Source organism: Peromyscus leucopus, chromosome 8b (genome assembly GCF_004664715.2).
Source record: "Peromyscus leucopus breed LL Stock chromosome 8b, UCI_PerLeu_2.1, whole genome shotgun sequence".
Lineage (NCBI taxonomy): Eukaryota > Metazoa > Chordata > Mammalia > Rodentia > Cricetidae > Peromyscus > Peromyscus leucopus.
This window is the reverse complement of record NC_051086.1, coordinates 105,083,682-105,103,552: the sequence shown is the minus strand read 5'-3', so window position 1 is coordinate 105,103,552 and position 19,871 is coordinate 105,083,682. Positions and strand designations below refer to the sequence as shown.

The 19,871-nt window shown below is 49.9% G+C and overlaps 3 protein-coding genes across 3 annotated transcripts in view; 2 read left to right on the top strand and 1 right to left on the bottom strand.

Annotated features, from left to right (window-relative positions):
• Positions 1–3,444: 3,444 nt before the first annotated feature.
• Pde6g (phosphodiesterase 6G) lies at positions 3,445–6,004 on the top strand. The gene is made up of 3 exons (XM_028853581.2): positions 3,445–3,863; positions 4,912–4,952; positions 5,413–6,004. Exons 1-3 carry the CDS (start codon positions 3,718–3,720, stop codon positions 5,487–5,489), a joined length of 264 nt encoding a protein of 87 aa, XP_028709414.1. The 5' UTR covers positions 3,445–3,717; the 3' UTR covers positions 5,490–6,004.
• A 1,468-nt stretch (positions 6,005–7,472) lies between these two features.
• Positions 7,473–12,589, bottom strand: Tspan10 (tetraspanin 10). Its single transcript, XM_028853647.2, has 3 exons — positions 12,468–12,589; positions 9,409–10,040; positions 7,473–8,051 (listed from the first exon to the last, which is right to left on the bottom strand). Exons 1-3 carry the CDS (start codon positions 12,510–12,512, stop codon positions 7,688–7,690), a joined length of 1,041 nt encoding a protein of 346 aa, XP_028709480.2. The 5' UTR covers positions 12,513–12,589; the 3' UTR covers positions 7,473–7,687.
• A 4,924-nt stretch (positions 12,590–17,513) lies between these two features.
• Positions 17,514–19,871, top strand: part of Nploc4 (NPL4 homolog, ubiquitin recognition factor) — a 59,353-nt gene continuing 56,995 nt past the window's right edge. The window contains exon 1 of the mRNA XM_028895379.2: positions 17,514–17,682. Coding sequence (XP_028751212.1) covers positions 17,668–17,682 — 15 coding nt within the window. The 5' untranslated portion in view covers positions 17,514–17,667. The remainder of the gene's footprint in view (positions 17,683–19,871) is intronic.

Below are 19,871 nucleotides of genomic sequence, written 5' to 3'. Positions count from 1 at the left end.
ATGGTTGGTTTTTCTAGACAGGTTTTCTCTGTGTAGTGTTGGCTGTCCTGGAACTCCTTGAATACACAGAGATCTGCCTGCCTCTGTCTCCCGAGTGTTGGGATTAAAGGAGTGGGCCATACTTAGTGTAGGTAGACATTTGTTCACATCTCCAGGAAATGTTAACACCAGTGAGTCCTATAAAAATTAGCATTTCCAGCATTTGACAGTAAGGCCAGGCAGTATGAGATGCCCTCAAAGAAAAGTCATTGACCATCCCTTTGCAGTGGGTCCATGTCTGCTTCTGGGTATGTGGCACTTAAGTTCTCAGACTCTGACCACACTGGCCTGCATCTTATCTTATCCATCAATTTTATTCCCAGGTACTTACTACCATGCATCTGTGAAATGCTCCATAGTGGACCAGACACTAGCAGTATAACATGCCTCCCCTACCCCTCCAGTGTAGAAGACAAAGGTTAACACAAAATCATGCAGAGCTGGTTGTGTTTGCACATGCTTGTAATTCCAACACTTGGAGGGCTGAGGACAAGGACTTCAAGACCATCCTAAAGTTTGAGACCAGCACAGGACTACATAAGACCATGTCTTTATTTTACTTTATTTTACTTTATATTTTTTTGGTTTTTCGAGACAGGGTTTCCCTGTGTAGCTTTGCACCTTTCCTGGAGCTCACTTGGTAGCCCAGGCTGGCCTCGAACTCACAGAGATTCGCCTGCCTCTGCCTCCTGAGTGCTGGGATTAAAGGCGTGCGCCACCACGCGCTGGAATCGCTTGGACCACTCTGACCACAGAACCACGCTTATTTTATTAAATTACCAGCTTATTTTATTTTATTTTTTAATTTTTTTATTTCATAATTTAATTTAATTTTATATATCAGCCACAGATTCCCCTGTCCTCCCCCCAAGACCATGTCTTTAAAAAGAAAAACAAGGGGCTGGAGAGATGGCCCAGAGGTTAAGAGTACCAAGTGCTCTTCCAGAGGTCTTGAGTTCAATTCCCCGCACTCACATGGTGGCTCACAACCATCTATAATGAGATCTGGTGCCCTCTTCTGTATACATAATAAATAAATCTTTAAAAAAAAAAAAAAAAGAAAAAGAAAAACAAAAAAAAACGATTTCTAGCCAGGTGGTGGTGGTACACACCTTTAATCCTAGCACCTGGAAGGCAGAGGCAAGCAGATCTCTGTGAGTTCCAGGCCAGCCTGGTCTACAGAGCGAGTTCCAGGACAGGCTCCAAAGCTACACAGAGAAACCCTGTCTCGAAAAACAAACAAAACAACAACAAAAAACCAAACAATTCTATCCAAACATACAAATGAGTGTAAAGAAAAAAAAGCTGATCTGAAATAGGTGTCCTATCCTAGCCTGCAGGGCCCCTAAGACACTGGGCACATGCAGAGGCCTTGGGGTTGGAATGTAAGAGACAAGGCTGAAAGGCAAAGGGGAAAAAATAGGGGCTGCCACATAGAGCATCAAGGTCCACAGTCAGGTTCCTCGTAGATGGGACAGAAAGGGAGGGGTAAGCCCAGGCAAGAACTGTCTGGAAGATGGCCCTGTTGTTTCTGGAGGCATAGTCCCACAGCTGGTGAAGATAATACTTCTCCTTCCCTTCTTGACCACCTTCTGGAACTGGATGTCCTTCCTTCAGGCCCTTGCTGCACCTGGACCCCTCCTGTCCACCCCCAGCATCCCAGTCAGTGGTGGCTCCCTCAAGGCCCAGCAATCTCATTAGTGTAGCATCAGAGAAGACAGTCATAATCTGCTCACCAGGAAAGGATAAATTCCTAGGCCAGTGCTCTGCTGACCCAGGTCCAGCCAACTGGCACCTGCGGCTCCCTGAGACCTGTCCAGTGCTTGGTGAGTAGTGACCAGCTTATTGCCCTTTCTGACAGCCAGAGTTGGAGTTGGGGGAAGCCAACAGGCTTTTACTGCCTCTGCTGAGCTTTGAGTCTTTAGGCGCCTGTCCCCTTTCCCTGTCCTTTGGAGAGGACATTCTGCCAGTTACCTCCTCTGCTTCTCCACAATATCAAATGGTAGTGCCTTACCAAAGCCAGCCACCTGATCATATAACTGAATGGCACCAGCTTTAGGTCAGTCTGGGTTAGGCATCTCAGGCATGGTTTCCATGGAGACAGCACTGGAGCTCTGTTGGGGGTTCATGGCCTTTGGCTAGAGAAGTGTTTTAGCACTGGGAAGTAAGGGATGGATGCCTCAGGGACTGAGAAGCCTGGTCTAAGCTCCTGAGTCCTGGTTCCTAAGCTGGTGCTAACTTCAAAGATAGAGGCTGAAACTAGGAAGAGGCGGACTGCCTACAACAAACTCATCCTGTCTGCTGACTAGTCTCAGCCCTGATGTTCCAGCAGACCACTGACAATGGCTTAAGGCTGGATGGGCACTATACCACATAGGACCGAGAGCAGAAAAGGGTCCTTGGGTTGAGGCAGCACCTCCTGTCTGGGTCACCTGTATTCAGCAGCATGTGAGGTTTATACAGCTTCCTAGAAACTCTGGGAGATTAGGAGTCTCCTTCGGGTGCTAATAGGATTACAGAAAGCTGTGCCGTCCTTGGCCAAAGTCACTGGGGCTTAGAGCTCTTAGGAAGAGGAGGAGGGATCATCCTGTATAGTGTCTTCTGGGTTGTGGCCTGATACAGGGCAGCGAGGGCAACTCAGCCTCACCAAAGCCCTAAGATGATGTCTAACCAAGAACAAGCCCCAAGTCAGTGAGCTAGTGAGCAGCCTAAGGGAATAATCCTAGTGTAACTGCCCTCCCTGAGACCTGCTTCTGGCTTGGCCCTCTGAAACGGAGCCATGAAAGTGAGGGGTACCAAGTTCAGCTGTTTCTGGTTCAAAGACAGGCCCTTTCCTTAGGGCATCTCTGTGTTCTACTTTGTGGAGCATTTATTATTAAGTATCAGCAACAAGTCCAACCCCAAGGGACAGATATTTGCCAAAACCAACAAGTACATAAATATGAACAAACGTACTTAAAGGGTCATACGTAAATAAATGAGGAATTTAGCAGAAGGTGATATGAAGACATAAATTAGGACTGGAATACAGAATGACATGAGGTAGAGTCAGAGGAGGACTTCCTGAGAAGGGACCTGGTACCAGTGAAAGCAGCCTGGGGCTGGTCACCTGGAAGAGAAGGTAAGAGGCTGTGGGGATCACTTGCAGGATCAGGAAGGAGTGTTCTTTGTTTACCATCCCAGGAGTCCTCAGAAGGCTTTTCACAGAGTGATGTGGCTGGATCAGATTCCAGTGGATGAGAAGGAGGGAGGGAGCAAAAAGCCCTGGCTGGGGACATGGTGTGTGTGTGTGTGTGCGCGTGTGCGTGTGCGTGTGCGTGTGCGTGTGCGTGTGCGTGTGCGTGTGCGTGTGTGTGTGTGTGTGTGTGTGTGTGTGTGTGATGTGAGTTAGGAGTATGGGATGGGCACAAGGGAGTTCATGAGTTGTGTATGGCTGCCAGCAGTGGGAGGGGTCGGATGGTACCAGAAGGAGAGTGCTGGGGAGCCCTGTGGAGCTGGCGGTGGTTCTCTGGAATGCAGGCAGCTGTCCCAGGCACTCTGCTCCTAAGGTTGGAAGGGAAGAGCAAGGGCTAATGGAGATCCGTCTGTCTGGTCTGCCCCAGCCTGCATGAGGAGTACAGCCCAGCCTGACAGAGTCCAGAAGCTAAGGGTCACTGAAGTGTCTCTGACAGCCTCACCATGAACCTGGAGCCACCCAAGGCCGAGATTCGGTCAGCCACACGGGTTATAGGAGGACCAGTTACCCCCAGGAAAGGACCACCTAAGTTTAAGCAACGGCAAACCAGGCAGTTCAAGAGCAAGCCCCCCAAGAAAGGCGTCCAAGGGTAAGCCTAACAGCAGAGGGGAGCCTTTCCCACGAGGAGCACTCTTCCCAGGCTGCTGGGAGGACAAGGTGGAAGCTGGGGTGGGTCTCCGGCCATGGTTCTTTGCATATGTCTTCCTCCTGATAACTGGGGCCTCAGGAGTTTTGGGGGAACCAAGGGCCTATCCTTTACTCCAGGTGTAAATGCAGCCAGGCAGGTCTGGAGAGCAGACTGCCTGAATCTCCTCAGGGATGTGTGTGCACCCACCACATTCACCTGCGCACACACAGACACCTACATGTGAACACCTACATGTGAACATCATGGCCAGTTTTATGTTGCTATGACAAAATAATGGGAGCTGAATCCTTTGTGCAGAAAAGATTTGTTGTGCCCGCTGTTTTGGAGGTTGAAAGTTCCAGGAGAGGTGGTCTCAACTGTTTGACCTCGGGTAAAGACCCTGTGGCTATGGCACAGCCTAGAGGATGGAATCGAGGCAGGGGTGCTGGTAAAAGCGCCAGATCATATGGAGACGGAGAAAACTAGAAAGCCAAGAGGAACCAGTCTCTCCCTTATAGCCACCTTGTCTATAGAGTTATAAGCCTGTCCTGTGAGGATGGCATCAGTCCATGGTCATGGTCCCTTGTGAACACTCTCTGTTCAGCTCTCCTCTTAAAGTCCCACCACTTCTCAATACTGTTGCACACTGGAGACTAGTTTCTAGCATGTGTGCCTTTCAGGGACAAACCACAGCTGGCACACTGAGAGACACACACAGCACCCTCACACTCACTCACATATTCCATGTCACACTCCTGTAGAGACCCACAGCCCAAATCTACCCACGCAACATTGTGTTGGTGCCTGCCTATGTGTACCTGGGCATACTCTTTCTTTCCTGGTCCTCAGCCTGTGAATCTCTGGGAAGCACACTAGCTCTGTGTTAGTGGAAGGGATCCCCCAGACCCTGCCCCATAGCAGATGTTGGGGAGGAAGCCTTCAGTCTGGTCTCCATGGGTGGCTAGATCTAGACCTGGAGACATCACCCCTGACCACTCTGTCCTTGCAGGTTTGGAGATGACATCCCTGGGATGGAAGGCCTGGGAACAGGTAAGACAACTCAGGATTGTTGCCTCTGGATAGTCCTCCTAAGTCCCCTGCATCCCTCAGACACACTCCCACAGGTCTCAGGTTCCTCTCTTTATTGCTTAACCTGATTCCCATCCTGTCCTCTGTTTCTCTCCCAACATCAAACTTCAGATCCCACTGAGAGGGGTTGTTCCATGGGGGTAGAATCTCTAGGCACAGGAGAAACTTTTGCTGATCCCCCCAACTTCGGCAAAAGGTCCTTGAGCTCCCCCTTTGGGCCTGCCACATTCCTCTCTACTAGAGGCAGGACCCAGAAGACAAAGTTGGTGCTTCCTGCCGAGGAGGAAGATTCGCAACCAGAGTTCAGACTCTCATCCTAGGCAGATATGGCTTTTATTTGGGGAGTGGAAAGCAGGACACAGGGAATGCTGTGGTCAGTGCTGGGTTCGTGGAGCCCTCTCTAACCACACCTTTCCTGCAGACATCACTGTCATCTGCCCTTGGGAGGCCTTCAACCATCTGGAGCTGCATGAGCTGGCTCAGTACGGCATCATTTAGTCAGTCCCTGCTACGCTAGCCGTGGAAGAGGCCTGCTGGAGACCCGCTCTTCTCTACCACGCCCACCCTCTGTAAGCCCTGTCCAGGATCCCTGCCCAAGCCCAAGCCCGAGTCCCTAGCCAGGTTGTCCCTGGCCTCCAGGTGGGACAACTTCATGCCCTGACACCAGCTACCAGAGCCGACAGCCTCCCACAGGCCACTCTGCTGACCTGAAGTCCCTGGTCAGAAGAAAGAAGGGAGGGGGACCCAGCCCCACCTCCTGTCCTTCTTGTGGCTGGAATGCAGGAGTGGACTCCCCAATAATGTTTCCCTGAACTGCCTTCTGTGGGTAAGAAAGTTCCTCTGTCCTGCAACCCTTCCAGATGGGTGTTTTGGGGTAGGACACTGTCCTGGGGTGATGTGGTGAGAGAGACCGAGGTTACTCCACCCATTATACCAGCCTTCCCAACATACTCTGTCCCTTGTCCCTATTGCAAAATAAAATTAGCATATCCTTGCTTATCTGAGGTGCTTTGGTGGGCATGGCACCTACAGTAGGGTTGCTTTATGTGTACCATGGAGGGAAGGTTCAGGGCATGTAGAAGTAGGAGAGATTGGCAAGAGAGAGAAAGAAAAAAACTCCCATAAATCACATACTCCACAGAGGCTTGGCCTGGAGGTCCTGGACATATGAGCCTGGCCCTGACCCTCACTCCTGGTGGCCATAGTCAATGAAGCGGATTCTCCAAGAAGGCAGGAACGAACCAAACTAGAAACCTAAACACAGGCCCAGCCAGTCATCCTAAGCCTGAGCTGACACCTGCTGTGCACCCCAGTAACCTGAGAGTTCCACTCTGAGAGGTAGGGCACCCCAAAGCACCCACAATACTTAGGGTAAGCGTATGATTATCCCTTTGAATGACCAGGAAATGGCTTTCGGAAGGACCCTGTGTGCTGGGCATTGCAGTGCACCCTTGTAATCTCAGACTTGTAAGCAGGAGGCAGGAGGGGGAAGGTCAACCTCAGCTACTCAGGGAGTTCAAGGCCAGCCTGCAATACACGAGGCTCTGTCTGAAAAAGAAAGAATAGAATAGAAAAGAAAAAGACTCGTCTTACGAGACAGCCACAGACTGACCATGTTAACTCTACAGATGAAATCAGAACTGGGCTGCTCACACTCAACCTTAGCTGGGAAATGAGGAATTGTCTCCATCTTGATTTGAGGAAGACAGTCCTGGTCATTGTGAGATCTGTAGTTTACTATGCAAATGTGAGTGCAAACACCAATAAACAAGACTTCCTTCTACCAAAAGAAGCTTTCTACAGGGTGTGGCCTGAGCCATACCCTACATCTCACCAAAGACCAGAAAGCAGGAGGAGGCCCATGAGAAACCAGTCCTGTGGAAATGGGGATCTAGAGTCAGTCAGGGTGAGTTAGATCAGGGTAGGTAGCTGAGGTTGGAAGCAGGATCCCCTTTCCTACCAGCCTAGTAGGAAGCAGGCGTGCTCAGGCACAGACCATGATAGCCTTTGCAAAAGACACCCATGGGCTTTGGTGCGTCCCGAGAAATCAGGAGTGAGGCAGCACAGAGTCAGTCTAGGTGTGTGGTGATATTGTGTTCCCCAATATATTGTGCACCCTAATAAACTTATCTGGGGTCAGAGAACAGAACAGCCACTAGAAATAGAGGCCAGAAAATGGTGGCACATACACCTTTAATCCTAGCATTCCAAAGGCAGAGATCTGCTGGATCTCTGTGAGTTCAAACCCACACTGGAAACAGCTAGGCATGGTGACATACATCTTTAATCCCAGGAAGTGATGGCAGGAAGCAGAAAGATATATAAGGCGTGAGGACCAGGAACTAGAGTCTGGGTAAGCGTTTAGGCTTTTTAGCAGCAATTCAGCTGAGATTCATTCCAGATGAGGACTCAGGCATTCAGTCTGAAGAAACAAGACCAGCTGAGGAATTGGCAAGGTGAGGTTGGATGTGGCTTGTTCTGTCTCTCTGATCTTTCAGTTCACTCCAATACCTGGCTCCAGGTTTGTTTTCATTACTAAGACCCTTTAAGATTCTCGGTACATAGGTGAGACCGAAAGACGTAGCAAAGAGGCAGTGGGCCAGGAGTGGAGTCCAGGAGTCTGTTCCATGGGGACCTCCGACACCTTCCCTGGAAGATGAGGAGAGGCCTGGAACTTGTCCTGTACCAGGGTCTTTTCAGCTCTGCTCAGTGGGGAGGGTGGTACTGGCGCCTCCCAGAGGGCTGGGTTCTGTGTCCTTTGCTGCCTTTTGGACAGCCAGGGCCCTCAGCAGGCAGGCTGCCCACAGGAGTTCAGTCCCTTGGATCACAGCAACAGTGATGGCACAGCTGCCTATGGCCCGCATGTTCCCTCGCAGCCACTGTTGCAGCACAGGCCAGCAGCCCTGCAAGTATACTACTTGTCCAGCTGCATCCGGGTCCAGGTGCAACACCCCAAAGCCACACTGAGTGTTCACCAAAGCTCCCTCTTCCCTGGGGTTGATGCAGCAGGAGGCAGGAAGGCTGCAGGCTTGTACCCCGGGAGAGCTGCAGTTAAAGTACCTGCAAGGCATACAAGGTTTAGTCCTGGAGAGGAGGCCTGCCTTCAAACTCACTCGCTCGCACGCACGCACGCACGCACCCTTGTGTACATATGAAGGGGCATATACATACACATGCGCACACACACACACACAGGACACTCAGTTTCTTGTATCACATGCGTACACCCCTCTGTACTTGCAGACAGGGGGTGGGGATTGGGTGGGGTGTCTATCTTGGCAGGCAAGGAAATGTTCAGTGAGGTGGTTGAAGAAGAGGCGGTAAGAAGACCTTGCCCATCCACACTGTGAGTTCACTTGAGCAGGCAGCATCAGAGAGGAAGCAGACTGAGTTCCCAGAGAAGCGTGTAGAATGGGCTGCAATAAGAAGGGTGGTAGTGGGCAGCAGCAAAGGATCAGAGCTATGAGGAGCCCGCTGGTGGCTAAGGAGCCTCAGCTGCTCACCAGGCCCTGACAACTACCAACAGAGTGTACTCTCTGTGACCAGGTTCTCCCAGAAACCGGGGAGTGTGGGTAGGTGGGGGACGTGGGGGGTTAGAGGGGATGCTTTGCAGGATCCCAGAAGCATGGTAGGCACCATATATTGTGGCTATGTTCAGAACAAATGACCGGTTCTTAGAACCTCCTCTGTCTCCATCCCTCGATATTAACTGGCCTCAGAGGCTTCAGGGAGGGAGCACGGTGTTTATCCTGCCTGTTACAGGGAGGACAGGCGTGGCTCAGGGTGTCTGTGCATTGGCAGATATAGACAAAACAGGGATTCTCAAGCAGAACATAAAATATTGTGTCATGCCTAAATCGGAAGTTCAATCACACTCACAGGAACACATGCATACAGACCTGTGGAGTCATGAACTCAACTAACCTACGGTATTTTTCTTGACACTGAGATGTCCTGAGATTTAAAAAAAAAAAATTACTTTCCTGGTATCTTCTGGCTTGGCCTCTCCATTTGATCCTCATAGTGGAGGGACAGTGTGGAGAAGTTGAGTCTGGGCTCTAGAGTTGGCCAAAAGTTGGGCTCATTCAAGTTTAAGGCCCATGGCCTAGGCAAAGGCAAGTGCCACATACCTTGTGAGTAAGTGCACACATTGGCATGTCGGTCTGTGTATATGTGGTGTATGTGTGTGCCTCAGGATGAGACTTTGTTTTGTGTTTACACAAAAGGGATATATGAGAGTGCATTTGTATGCACACAAGGAAACTTGTGTGCAGGCATGTGGAAGCAGAAGTGCAAGGCGTGTGGTTATATGTGGACACGAGAACACACACATGTATACGCATGCATGCTCAAGTGGGTAAGTGAGGCACCCAGACCACCCCTTCTCTTGCCCGTGTGGGGTACGGGGGGCACTCACAGGTTCTGTTGCCAGTCCTGGTAGGAAACTGCCCCACAGCATTGCAGTCCCAGCTGGACTTGGTCGAGGAGGAAGCATAGGTCTGGATCATCCCGGTAGTGGATGATGGCCACATGTAGGGTATACTTGAGGCCATCCTGCAGTGGACCCCAGAGGGCCACCACCAGAGCCCCTGCCAGGGCTTCCAGGGCCAGGCAGGTGAGGACAGCTCCACAGTAGAAGCGCAGTAGGCAGCTGTTCTCGCAGAGAGCACCCAGACATCCAGACAGGGTCACCACGCTGACCAGCAGGCCTCCCAGCAGCAGCCCCAACATGGGGTCCGTGGGCAGGGCTCCACCCCAGCCACCCTCCGGAGACCTTTTGACAGTCAGGCCCCAGAGCCCTGCTGCCAGGGCCCACAGGGCCAGCAGGGAGAAGAGGAAGTTGGAGAGGAAAGTCAGATACTTGACACAGCTACTTCCTGTGGGAAGTGAGAGAGAGGAGGCCTGGTCTTCCCTCCAGGCCTGGTGCTTTGCCCCAGGACAGCATCTGCAGCCCCAGCCCCCTACCTGATCCTCCCGGAGTGCTGGACCTGGGATGTTTGAAGCAGGTGGACTGTTCCTGGCGAGTGGCTGCGCTTGACCAGCAGTACCCTGCAGACAGAAAGAAAACTTAGAGGATGCATTGATGAGTTCTCAGCACTCAGAACCAGCAGTACCCTGCAGACAGAAAGAAAACTTAGAGGATGTATTGATGAGTTCTCAGCCACTCAGACTCTGTGACATCCGAAGGGGTGAGGCCTCACTGGAGAGGAGCTAAGAGGATGGGGTGGGCTTGGAGGAAGCTTGTGGGAGGGAGAATTGGATAGCTAGGGGCCTGGGAACTTGTGGCCTCATCCTGCTTAGGCAGGGAGCAGACGGGCAGTGAGGGGTCCTAGCTCACTGCCTACCTGGGTAGAGATGAGGTCAGCTGCAGATGTAACCAACCATCTTATTAAATAAGAAACACAGGACCAATGCAAAGAAGAAAGCCAAGAGGTCAGAGCTAAGAGCTAAAACCTTACCATTCCTCCTGCGGTGGTCCTACCTCTCTGAATCAGAGCTACTTCCTGTGTGTCTGTCTTTTTATAGTGTTTCTGTTCTGCCTTTTCATTGATTGTAAACCCAACCACATGACTGCCTCGTCACGGCCTGTCTGTATAGACCTCCAGGTTTTCTATTGATTGGTATTGAGATTAAAGGCATGTGTATCCAATACTGGCTGTATCCCTGAACACACAGAGACTTACCTAGCTCTGCCTACCAAGTGCTGGGATTACAAGCATACGCCACCACTGCCCTGTTTTCCTATGGTTTGCTAATAGCTCTGACCCCCGGGCAACTTTATTTATTAACATACAAATAACATTTGAATACAAATAAGATATCACCATAGTCAGCCTCCTTTGGGGCCGTGTGATGGCAGCGCCCCAGAAGGTCTGTGGTAAAGACTAGGCAGGACAGCACTTAAAAGATGCACCCAGGCCAGGCCGGGGGGTGGTGGTGCACGCCTTTAATCCCAGCACTTGGGAGGCAGAGACAGGAGGATCCCTGTGAGTTCAAGGCCACCTTGGTCTGCAGAGCGAGTTCCAGGACAGCTAAGGCTACACAGAGAAACCCTGTCTCAAAAAAATAAATAAATTAAAAAAAAAGAGAAAAGATGCGCCCACTTCCTCTCTTCCACGACCTTGCCCAGGCGTTCTGTTCTTCCCCCAGGGCAGGAGGGTGGCGGGTGGGCCTGCTTCCCCTGCATCAGTCCGCAGTGCCCCAGCAGTGACTTTGTACAGCCACAGGAGGGACTTTCCTATCCAAACCAGAAACGCAGGCTGCCCGGGACAGAGAAGCTGCTCCTGTGACCATCCTTCCCCGTCCTCTGTGAAATCAACCTTGATTTCTCTGCCTCACCTCGGACCCACCAACTGAACCTAGGCCAAGTATAGATACTATGCTTGACCTAGTGTGGAGGATACAGGGAGGGACTGTCTGGATCCTGCCTGCCTGGCTTTCTGGTCAGGGAGAGGAGCAGCTGGTAGACTGGGAGGCAGGGAAAACATGCCCTCTACCAGGTGGCTCAGCTGAGCAGGAAGACGTGAGAGAGGCCCTCTACAGGGAGCTGGGGAAACCCCGCTCGTGACCTTTTTTTCCTTCTTTCTTTCTTTTTTTCCCCCTGAGATAGGATTTGTCTGTGTAGCCTTGGCTGTCCTGGAACTCACTGTGTAGACCAGGCTGGCCTTGAACTCACAGAGATCCACCTGCCTCTGCCTCCCAAGTGCTGGGTTTAAAGGTGTGCGCCACCACTGCCCTGGCCACTACCTGGTTTTTCTTTCTTTTTTTCTGCCCCCGAGACAGGGTTTCTCTGTGTAGTTTTGGTGCCCTGTCCTGGATCTTGCTCTGTAGACCAGGCTGGCCTTGAACTCAGAGATAGATCCGCCTGGCTCTGCCTCCCAAGTGCTGGGAGTTCCACCACCGCCCAGCTGGTTTTTCTAATGACAGTTTGACTTGGAAGAGACTACACCAGGTGTCTAGGCAAGGGTTCCATGCCATCTCAGTCAATCCCATCACTTCCACCATGCTAGTCCAGCTGCGTGGGTGCCTCTTTTATCCCGAATTTGAAGCAGAATATATGAAGATTATTTGTCAGCTGGAGTCTCTCAGAGCAAATGGATAGCCTGCTGGAGCCCATTCAGCAATATGAAGACTGTCTGAGGCCACAGACATGACCACATTCAACTTCAAAGGACATTTGCCTTTACCTGCTCCTGAGCCCAGTGTCGGAGTTTCTTTCAGACCTACAGGAGACCCTTCGAGGCTACCACCCAAGTGTAGCCATCAGTAAGGGGAGCCATCTGACTAGTGAAGCCCCACCCCAGTCTGAGAGGGTCACCCATTGGCATCGGCTTAATGACAGATCCTAGCACACAACTACACTGGGGGGTGGAGCCAGGAGTCAGGTCGACTATAACCTGGTCCAGGGGCCTCCTGGCAGACCATAGGACTGAGAAACATCTTCAGCCTGAAGTAGGCCATTAGACGCTTGCTCACCTGAGATAGCAGGGGGCTGCGTTCTCCCTCTTCCATCCTCCACATGAATTGAGAAAGCCACAGAGACAGGTGGCCTGGGGCCTCTCTGGACAGGTTACATGTGTTCCTGATGTGATGGTCTTCCTTGGTTGCTCTGTAAACTGTACACCTCAGAGCTGGAGAGCTGCAAGCTCCACCCACGCAGCGATCACAGTGGGATCATGTGAGGAGTCACATTTTAGGGCTTAAGGCAGGCCCTTGCTTCTGCAGATGCAACTGGTCTTTTTCTTAGCCCCTAATTCTCGGCCTTGGCTCTAGGGATGCCCCTAATATCTGCACATTTGGTAAGTGGCTCTGGTGCTGGCCTCATGGTCATCACTGTTGAGTCTCAGCTCATCAGCTGTTCTATCAGCACCTTCAAAGGAACAGATCTCTGCAAACTGGTTCACAATGCTGTCTCCCAGGAGACCAATGGGCAGCACAAATGCCAACTCTCCCCCCTAGTTGATCCAGTACAAAAACAAATCAGTATTCACATTCCAGATGTCCCCTCCCTCCAAGCTTCTCAAAAGCAGGATTTTGTTATGATCACCATACAGTCCTTGTGTCTAAAGATATCACTTGTTATGGAAACAGAAAACATGGTCAAAGGCTGTCAACACTGGACCCTACCAAACACTAACTCTGTGTGGCCTTGGGTGTGGCCTTCCACAGGTCTCCATGCTTCTGATTGGAATGTGTGTGAGATGTGGATGTGTTTGTCAGTATCACTATAGGTGCACAGGACTTTCATAGATATCATCGACATGTTTAGGGCAGAGAAGGTCCTACTGTACCTGCCACATGCCGCCTCCATTTCCACCCCAGAGCCCTTGAGTTTAGTGTTCTGCATGCATGTATGCCTGCCGGCCAGCAGAGGACACCAGATCTCATTACGGATGGTTGTGAGCCACCATGTGGTGGCTGGGAATTGAACTCAGGACCTCTGGAAGAGCAGCCCATGCTCTTAACCTCTGAGCCATCTCTCCAGCCCCCTGATTTTAGCTTTATTTACCATTGTTCTGGCCTATAATTTTGTAGTCCAGACAAATTTGCTGGCCTCAAATGGTCTAGCACCTGTGTCATCCCCCATTGCCTGGAGCCCCCCAGTGTCTTCCACAGTCGTTAGCACTTTTTTTTCCCTTTTCTTCTCCCTAACCCCATTGTTGGGGATGGAATCCAGGATCTCTGCCAGTTTTAGACACCTCTTCCATCCAGGCTTTCACTATAGCCCAGGGTGCAGCAGCCTGCCACTGTATAAATCCACTTACATAAAATGTTCTCAACTGGGCTAGGTTTGTAGTTCAGTGGGAGAGCACTTGTCTACCACTCTTGTATTAGGCTCTGGATTCTTATTCTGTTCCCAGTATTGAAGAAAAAGGAGGAGGAGGAAGAGGAAGACTATGAGGAATAGAGTGCCACAACATGAGTGAACCTTGAAAACATTGTGAAAAGTGAAAATAGGCAGATATGAAAGTCACATTTTTTTGTTTGTTTTTCAAGATAGGTTTTCTCTGTGTAGCCCTGGCTGTCCTGGAACTTGCTCTGTAGATCAGTCTAACCTTGAACTCAGAGATCTGCCAGCCTCTGCCTCCCAGTGCTGGGTTTTAAGGCATGCGTTACCAACCACCCTTCGAAAATCACATATTATTCAATTCCTCTTGTATGTAATATTCAGGCAGGGCATGTTAGCATATACCTGGCCCCTACATGGATCTGGACCAGGGTGGAGACAGCACCAAATTCCTGATGGGCTTGGCGGCCAGTCAAAAAGCAGCTCAGGCATGCTTCTTTAATGGTTTTGAAGGTCTCCTTGATGATGACTATACCCAACCAAAGAGGGAAGTCAGATAGGAACTGGAGGCAGGAACCGGGAAAAGGACTACAGAGAAATACTGTTTACTGGCCTATTTTCTGGCTCATTCTCAGCCAGTTGTGTTAAAGGGCCCAGCCTCACCTGCCTGGGGATGGCGCTACCAATAGTGGATAGGCCCTCCCACCACAACCACAGTGAAGACAGTCTTTCACAGCGAGGCCCCACAAACCAATGGGATCAAGGCCATTCCAACTGAAGTTCCTTTTTCCAAGGTGAGTCTAGGTCCTGTCAAACTCACAATAAAAGCTGAGCAGAACGACAACCCAGAGCATCTTTATTTTATTTTGAGACAGGGTCTCATTGCATAGTTCTGAATGTCCTGGAACTTGCTATGTGGACCACAGTGACCTTGAACTCAGAGCACCACCTATCTCTGCTTCCAGAGTGCTGGAGTTATAGGTGGGTGTCATCATACCCAGCCCCATCTTAAAAACAAATTAAGTGGGGTCTGGAGAGATGACTCAGCGGTTAAGAGCACTGGCTGTTCTTCCAGAGGTCCTGAGTTCAATTCCCAGCACCCACATGGTGGCTCACAACCATCTGTAATGAGACCTGGTTGCCCTCTTCTGGCCTGCAAGCATGCATGTAGGCAGAATACTGTATACATAATAAATAAATAAATCTTAAGAAAAAATCACGGCTGGAGAGATGGCTCAGAGGTTAAGAGCACTGACTGCTCTTCCAGAGGTCCTGAGTTCAATTCCCAGCAACCACATGGTGTCTCACAACCATCTGTAATGAGATCTGGTGCCCTTTTCTGGCCTGCAGTCATATATGCTGTATACAAAATAAATAAATAAATCTTTAAAAAAGAAAAAGAAAAAATCGCAAAAAAATAAAGTGTGTGCGTATGTACTATAGTGTGTGTGTGTGTGTGTGTGTGTGTGTGTGTGTGTGTGACATTAAGAGGACAACTTCCAATAATTTGTTTTTCTTTCCACTTTGTGGGTTCAGGGGATTAAGTTTAAGTCATTAGACTTGACACATGCACCTTGATTTACTTGGCCTCATGACCATTTTATTTTTATTTTGTATGTTTTATGAGTGTTTCATCTTCTTGCCAGAAGGGGCCATTGGTTCCCTTGGAACTGGAGTTACAGCAGATTGGGAGTCACCATGTGGGTGCTGGGAATGTAAACCTATCCTTTGGAAAAGCAGCTAATGCTCTCAACTGCTGAGCCATCTTGCCAGCTCCTAACCATCTTATTTTAAACATATTCTATCAGCCTCTGTGGTAGTTTGAATGAAAATGGCCCCCATAGGCTCATAGAGACTGGCACTATTGGGAGATGTGGCCTTATTGGAGTAAGTGTGGCATTGTTGGAAGAAAAGTATTACAGGTTGGGGACTTTGAGGTCTTAGATCCTCAGACTAGGCTAGTGGCTCACAGTCTCTTCCTGCTGCCTTTGAATCTGGATGTAGAACTCTCAGCTACCTCTTCAGCACCATGTCTGCCTGCATGCCACAATGCTTCCTGCCATGATGACAATGGACTAGACCTCTGAACAGTAAGCCAGCCCCAATTAAATGCTTTCCTTTGTAAGATTTGTCATGGTCGTGGTTTCTCTTCAATAGAATAGAAACCCTAAGACACCCTCTCTATCTATTCTTACTTTGGTTGTGTGTTTATCATAAATAGCTACCTGATGTTACATATCTGCAACTTGGTCTGCCTCTGGGGTACCTGCACCAAGGCAGGGACCTATGTCCTTTCTACTCTACTCCCAGTGTGAGAGCCATGCAAACGCTGTTACATGCAGTAAAACATATTGATGGAGGGCTGGAGAAATGGCTTAGAGGTTAAGAGTACTGACTACTCTTCCAAAGGTCCTGAGTTCAATTCCCAGCAACCACATGGTGGCTCACAACCACCTGTAATAAGGTCTGGTGCCCTCTTCTGGTCATACATGCTGTATACATAATAAATAAATAAATCTTTAAAAAAATATTGATGGAAAGAATACGCCAAAATTTAAATAACAGAGGCTAAAGAACATGTGTTATCAGCACTAATATTGGCAGTGATGATGGATTCAATGAAATTAAAAAGAGGGGAACCAGGTGTGGTGGTGGACATCTACAATCCCAATATTCAGGAAGCAGAGGTAGGAAGATTTCAAATGTAGGAGACCCTGACTAAAAATGGGCTTTGGAATGTGGACTACTTGGTAGAATGCTTTCCTCACACATGAAGCCCTGGGTTTTACCCCAACATCTATAAAACTGGGTGTGACGGCACACTCCTGTAGTCCTAGCATCAGGAGGTGGAGACAGGAGAATCAAAAGCTCAAGTTCAGGACTGGAGAGATGGCTCAACAACTAAGAGCATGTGATGCTCTTCTAGAGAACTTGGGTTTGGCTCCTGGCACCCACGTGGTGGGTCTCAATCATCTGAAACTCCAGTTCCAAAGGATCCACTCCCTCTTCTGCCTTTCTCTGGCACCAGGCCCGAATGTGTTTTGGCATACATACAGGCAGGCAAAACACTCATACACATATAACACATAAAATCTTTAAAAAAAAAATCTAGTCAACTGGGTTGGCGTGCGCCTTTAATCCCAGCACCTGGGAGGCAGAGGTAGGTGGATCTCTGTGAGTTCGAGACCAGCCTGGTCTACAAAGCGAGTTCCAGGACAGCCAGGGCTACACAGAGAAACCCTGTCTCGAAAAACAACGCTCCCCTCCCCCCAAAAAAAACAAAACCCAAACAAAAAAAATCCCCAAAACACAAAAACAAAACCAACCACCCAAACAAACAAATAGGTGGCTTTTAGCCTCTTAAAAGATTTCCATAAGGTCTCCTTCAAATCATGTGCAAGTGCAAAAGAAGGCCCCGCTCATTGCTGGAAAATTGTGAAGACGGTACAGAACTCGCTCAACGACTAGTTTTGGGGTGACATCTCGATGCTTTTTCTTCTTGGGGCTTTTCTGTATTGCTCGAACGTTCAGAAACAAGTCTTTTTTGCAGGCTTCTTCTGAACCCTGGGTCTGTTGCTGAGCATAGGAGGCCGGGCCCAGACGCGCGGGTATGGGCGGGGCCGAGGTGAACGCGGCTCCACTTGCGCATGCGCGCGGCCGTTGGCGGGGCCGGAACCTTGTTTCGCCTGTGTGTTCGCCCGGCGGAGTGCGTTGAGCGTAGCACTGGACGTCGGCGGCTGGCGGAGCCGGGCGGCGAAGCTGGAGCGGCGGTGGCGGCGGCGGCGGGAGGCCGAGGCCGGGGCTGAGGCCGAGGCCGGAGTTGCGAGGCCTTTGGGGAGGCAGGCAGCGGCAGCCCGGGGCTCGAACCCGGAGGCAGGAGCGGCCACCATGGCCGAGAACATCGTGAGTGAGGCGGCCGGGAGGGAGCGGGGCGCCGGGATGAGGCAGCAGATTTGCCGGCGTCCTGGGCGGGCCCGCGCGGGATGGTGCTCGGCGCCTGCGGCTCCTCCTCACCAGCCCTGGGTTTGTGGAGGTACCTTAGCTGGGCCTGGAGAGGCTGGCGGGAAGGAGGCCGAGCGGTCCGAGTGGAGCGGCCTCCCTCCTCCCTGCTGCCGCAGGTTGCTCCGAGCGACCCCAGCCTCCTCCAGGCCCCGAAGCCGCTTACGTCCTTTCCTCCTGCCCTTAGGGCTTTCTCCTCCCCCATCCCAGCAGTGCCTCGTCATGATTTCACTCCGGAAGAGTAGTCGGGAGAAGGGCATCAGTAGGGAACCCCTTCCCCACAAAGGAAGTGGCCCAGGGGGTTAGACAGCAACCTGGAGGGACCGGCCCCTCTTTGGCAGAGACAACTGACTACCCGTTTAAAAGGAGTGTGATAAAGAAGGCTGATTTCCCTTTGGCCTGACAGTAGAGATAGATTGTCCCCCTCCCACCCCACCATGAAATATGCCGTTAAAACGAGAGAGAGGAAAACCAGCGGATAGCCTTTAGTTAACCTGTGGGAGCTTGTCTCCACAGTAAATGTGGCAGGGGTTGGGGAATGGCGTGAGTAACAGGCTGGTCTGACAGAAGAATTGTGGTCAACACTAAGGGGTATTTGGGATTTCTGGGAAATTGGATCCATGTTGGGTGCCTTAGGCCTGGGACAGTTCTGTAGTGGTTCCATGCATTCGAAATAACATCACTTCTTTCTGGATTACATGGGTTTCCAGGGAAGTTCAGCTCTTGAAGCATTTTGTTTTACTTTTTGAGACAGTCTTACCATTTTATACCACACCATCCTTGACCTTGACATCTTCCTGCCACAGCTTCCTCACGCTGGGATTGCAGACAGGGGCTGTCACTTCTGGTAGGTTAAGAGTTAAGGCTTTTCTCTGAGGGAGGCTTCTCTTTCCCTACAGTTTCATTTAGGGGTCTTCTGTTCTCTCTGTATTTTCCATCCTGACTTTTAAAACAAAGGCTGACTTTAGTTTTAAAACTAAAATTTACTAACTTAGATGACTTGCCTAGAAATAGGTGAGGTATCAGCAGTTAAGAACTGCTTATTAAACTTTCTACACACTGTAATGATCTTTACTGAGGTAAAGTATTTGTTCAGGTATTCCAAAGGCTCTCATGGGTACCGGTGGGTCTTAAATTGACTTTCTCAGGTTGTGAGGAATCAGTAAACTCTTCTGAAGTTGATTTCAGAAATTTTACTTTTTTTAAAAAAATTTATTTATTTTTATTCTATGTGCATTGGTGTTTTGCCTTCAGTGTATCTGTGTGAGGGTGCCAGATCCCCTGGAATTGGAATTACAGACAGTTGTGAGCTGCCATGTGGGTTCTGGAATTGAACCCAGGTCCTGTGGAAGAGCAGCCAGTGCTCTTAACTGTTGAGCCATCTCTCCAGCTCCCAGAAGTTTTACTTTTAAGTTTATGTATTTATGTGTATGGGTGTTTTGCCTCCATATATGTGTACCACTTGGATGCCTGGTTCCCGAAGAGGCCAGAATAGGGTATTGGATCCCCAGGAACTGGCATTATAAATGGTTGTGAGACACCGTGTGGGTGCAGGGAATTGAACCCAGATCCTCTGGAAGAGCAAGCAGTGCTCTCTCTCTCTCTCAAAATAATTTATTTAACTTTATTTTATGTGCATTGGTGTGAAGGTGTCAGATCCTCTGGAACTGGAGTTAGAGACAGTTGTGAGCTGCCATGTGGGTGCTGGGAATTGAACCCAGGTCCTCTGGAAGAACAGCCAGTGCTCGTAACCGCTGAACCAGCGCTCCAGCTTGTTCTCTCACATCTAACTTATTCAGAACCTGTGTTCTCCATATGACCCATCTGTCTGTTCCATATATTTTCTTTTGTAGCCTGTGTCAGAGGTTAATCTAAAACTTTGTTAGTAGAAATTTCCTTCTTCTTAAACTCAGAGTGACTTGCACTGTAGAATTCTTCTTTGGTAAACTAGGTGTTGGGACATAGGCCTGTAATCCAGGACTTGGGAAGATAGGCAAGGAGGATAGAGGATTTGAAGCCACTTTGGACTACATGGTGTATACAAACCAAAATCAACCAAACAAAAGGATTCTTCCTTGGGACTTTTTTCTCAT

Excerpts from the sequence above, each read along its gene's own strand:
- Pde6g (XM_028853581.2), top strand. The coding sequence starts at position 3,718 with ATGAACCTGGAGCCACCCAAGGCCGAGATTCGGTCAGCCACACGGGTT. Across the intron at positions 3,864-4,911 it reads CCCAAGAAAGGCGTCCAAGG|GTTTGGAGATGACATCCCTG; the intron begins GTAAGCCTAACA and ends CTGTCCTTGCAG. Across the intron at positions 4,953-5,412 it reads GATGGAAGGCCTGGGAACAG|ACATCACTGTCATCTGCCCT; the intron begins GTAAGACAACTC and ends CCTTTCCTGCAG.
- Tspan10 (XM_028853647.2), bottom strand. The coding sequence starts at position 12,512 with ATGTGGAGGATGGAAGAGGGAGAACGCAGCCCCCTGCTATCTCAG. Across the intron at positions 10,041-12,467 it reads GCAGCCCCCTGCTATCTCAG|GGTACTGCTGGTCAAGCGCA; the intron begins GTGAGCAAGCGT and ends TTCTGTCTGCAG. Across the intron at positions 8,052-9,408 it reads CAGGACTGGCAACAGAACCT|GTACTTTAACTGCAGCTCTC; the intron begins GTGAGTGCCCCC and ends TATGCCTTGCAG.